This window comes from Rhinolophus ferrumequinum, unplaced genomic scaffold (assembly GCF_004115265.2).
Source record: "Rhinolophus ferrumequinum isolate MPI-CBG mRhiFer1 unplaced genomic scaffold, mRhiFer1_v1.p scaffold_120_arrow_ctg1, whole genome shotgun sequence".
NCBI classification, from domain to species: Eukaryota; Metazoa; Chordata; class Mammalia; order Chiroptera; family Rhinolophidae; genus Rhinolophus; species Rhinolophus ferrumequinum.
The window spans coordinates 49,363-52,115 of record NW_022680374.1 but is presented as its reverse complement, the minus strand read 5'-3'; the positions used below and the strand labels follow the sequence as shown (position 1 = coordinate 52,115).

The following is a 2,753-nucleotide window of genomic DNA, read 5'->3' as shown; positions in this document are numbered from 1 at the left end:
TTCTATTTCTACTTCTACCTACTTACTACGCATCCTAATCCTAACTCAAACTTTTTCCGAGGCCTCTCAGCAGAGTGGAGAGCAATCAATCTTAAACCGTTCCTCAGTAGCTTTATTTGATTCAGGATAAAGTGCATTTAATGCCAAATTTTTAAGCTACAAAATTACTCTGGTTCCAATAAACACAAAATTATGAAGCAAACAAAACCTTTACTATCTTTAGCTGAACTTTACTACTTGCCCAGAAACACAGAGCTCATTGCCCAGAAAATGCCACAGATCAATAAATCAGAATTACTATAGGAGGAACCTGACGTCATTATTTTTTTAAACTTTCCAGGTGATTATTGTGTATAATTAAAACTATGAATAAATACCCTAGAATCCCAGGTTCAATGAAAAATTAGGACAAATTCCAGATGCTTAATGAAAATTCATATTTGTATAGGAACTGAAGATTTGAAAAATATTCCATATATATATATGTATATAGTTCAAGTTCATATTTTCTTTCACTTGGGATCCATTTTCCATTTCCTGGCCCTTTGGTAAAAACATTTACTATCTTAATTGTAATTTAACATAAATTTTAAATGTTCAGCATTGAGTTTAAGAGTCATTCATTGTTTTATTATCTTTAGATAGAAAATATTACTCAACTCAATTCTTACTTTTTTGCATTTGGGCATGCATAAGGCAAAGCAAGGTTAATCTCAAAGTCACCAAGAAGTGATATACAGCTCCTTTCTCATCTAGACACTTCCTTTCATTTCTTTCACTAATTTCTACTTTATATAGATATATATATATATATATATCTCTTTGGAATTGATATTATAATTCCATTTATTCTCAAATGTAGAAATTGATTTGTCACCCAGTAATTCATAGGACTTTACCTACCAGACTACACTATCTGGTTTTGCGATAAGGTTGCCACACATTTTCATTTCATGGGTAATATTATGGGATTGCCTAAATGACAAGAGAGAGTCTCTTTCTGAGGCAAAGTTCAGCTCCAAACCTATAAGTAAAACACAGTTGCATTTACCTCTATGGTAAGTGAGGAGCATGAGGGTGGTAAAACCTCCAAGAAGGCCCTTTTTTTCTCACCTTTATTTCCTCCAAACGACACCAAAATTGTCTGATTGCTGAAAAGCATTAGGGGAGTATGGACACACAGGAAAGAGGTCAAGCTCACTCAGTAAGGAACAGATGTTGGTCCCTAGCCTCACCACAAAGGCTCAGATGCAGCCCTCCATAGGCTCTTCTCTCTTATCCCCACAGGGCTCCCAAAGGAGAATGGCGACAGAAAATCACTCTACAGTGACAGAGTTCATTCTTGGGGGATTAACAAATCAGCCAGAGCTCCAGCTCCCCCTCTTCCTCCTCTTCCTGGGGATCTACTCGGTCACCATGATAGGGAACCTGGGCATGATAACTCTGATTTGGGTGAATGCTCAGCTTCACACCCCCATGTACTACTTCCTCCGCAATCTGTCACTCCTGGATCTCTGCTACTCCTCTGTCATTACCCCTAAAATGCTGGTGAACTTCGTGTCAGAGAAGAACATCATCTCCTATGCCGGGTGCATGTCACAGCTCTACTTCTTCCTCGTGTTTGTCATTGCCGAGTGTTACATGCTCACAGTGATGGCCTATGACCGCTATGTCGCCATCTGTAGCCCTTTGCTTTACAACATCACCATGTCTCATCTTGTCTGCTCCCTGCTGGTGGCTGTCGTCTACCTCATGGGCCTCATTGGCTCCACCATTGAGGTTAGCCTCATGTTAAAACTGCCCTATTGTGAGGTTCTCATCAGTCATTACTTCTGTGACATCCTGCCCCTCATGAAGCTCTCCTGCTCTAGCACCCGTGATATTGAGATAACCATCTTCTTTTTGGCTGGATTTAACATCATAGTCACCAGCTTAGCAGTCCTTGTTTCCTATGCCTTCATCTTCTCCAGCATCCTACACATCAGCACCAGAGAGGGACGGTCCAAAGCCTTCAGCACCTGCAGCTCCCACCTTGCAGCTGTGGGATTATTTTATGGGTCAGCTTCGTTCATGTACTTAAAACCCTCCACAGCCAGTTCCCTGGCCCAGGAGAACGTGGCCTCCGTGTTCTACACCACAGTGATCCCCATGCTGAACCCCCTCATCTATAGCTTGAGGAACAAGGAGGTAAAGGCTGCCATGCAGAAAACCCTGAGGAGAAAAATATTTTGATGCAGAAGTTATTATTCTTGCTCAATTTCATGAGTAAGTTTTTATAAATGCCAGCCGGAAGTCCTCTGCATACCCAGCCACGATGGCAAAAAATCACTTCTCTACATGGTTCAGTGAATGCCTCCTTTTCTTCTTCCCACTTCGTTTCCTCTCTCTACTTCATTGCTGTTTGAAGCCAGCTGATTTCAAGTTCATATTTTCATTCTCTTGGGATCCATTTTCTATATCCTGAGCCCTTTGGTAAACATTTAGTATTTTAATTGTAATTTAACGTAAATTTTAAACTTCCAGCATTGAGTTTAAGAGTCATTCATTGTTTTATTACCTTTAGATAGAAAATATTACTCAACTCAATTCTTACTTTTTTGCATTTGGGCATGCACAAGGCAAAGATGGGTGACTTTAAAGTCACCAAGGGTGATACACAGCCCCTTTCTCATCTTGAGTCTTTCTTTCATCTCTTTCACTCATCTCTACTTATTCCTGCCCAAGAACTTCTCTACCTGATGCCTTTGTGTAAA

General features: G+C 40.2%; 1 protein-coding gene across 1 annotated transcript; it reads left to right on the top strand.

Annotated features, from left to right (window-relative positions):
* Positions 1-1,281: 1,281 nt before the first annotated feature.
* LOC117019949 (olfactory receptor 8A1) lies at positions 1,282-2,232 on the top strand. Its single transcript, XM_033102183.1, has one exon. The coding sequence runs from the start codon at positions 1,303-1,305 to the stop codon at positions 2,230-2,232; it is 930 nt and encodes a 309-aa protein (XP_032958074.1). The 5' UTR covers positions 1,282-1,302.
* The last annotated feature ends 521 nt before the right edge of the window (positions 2,233-2,753 follow it).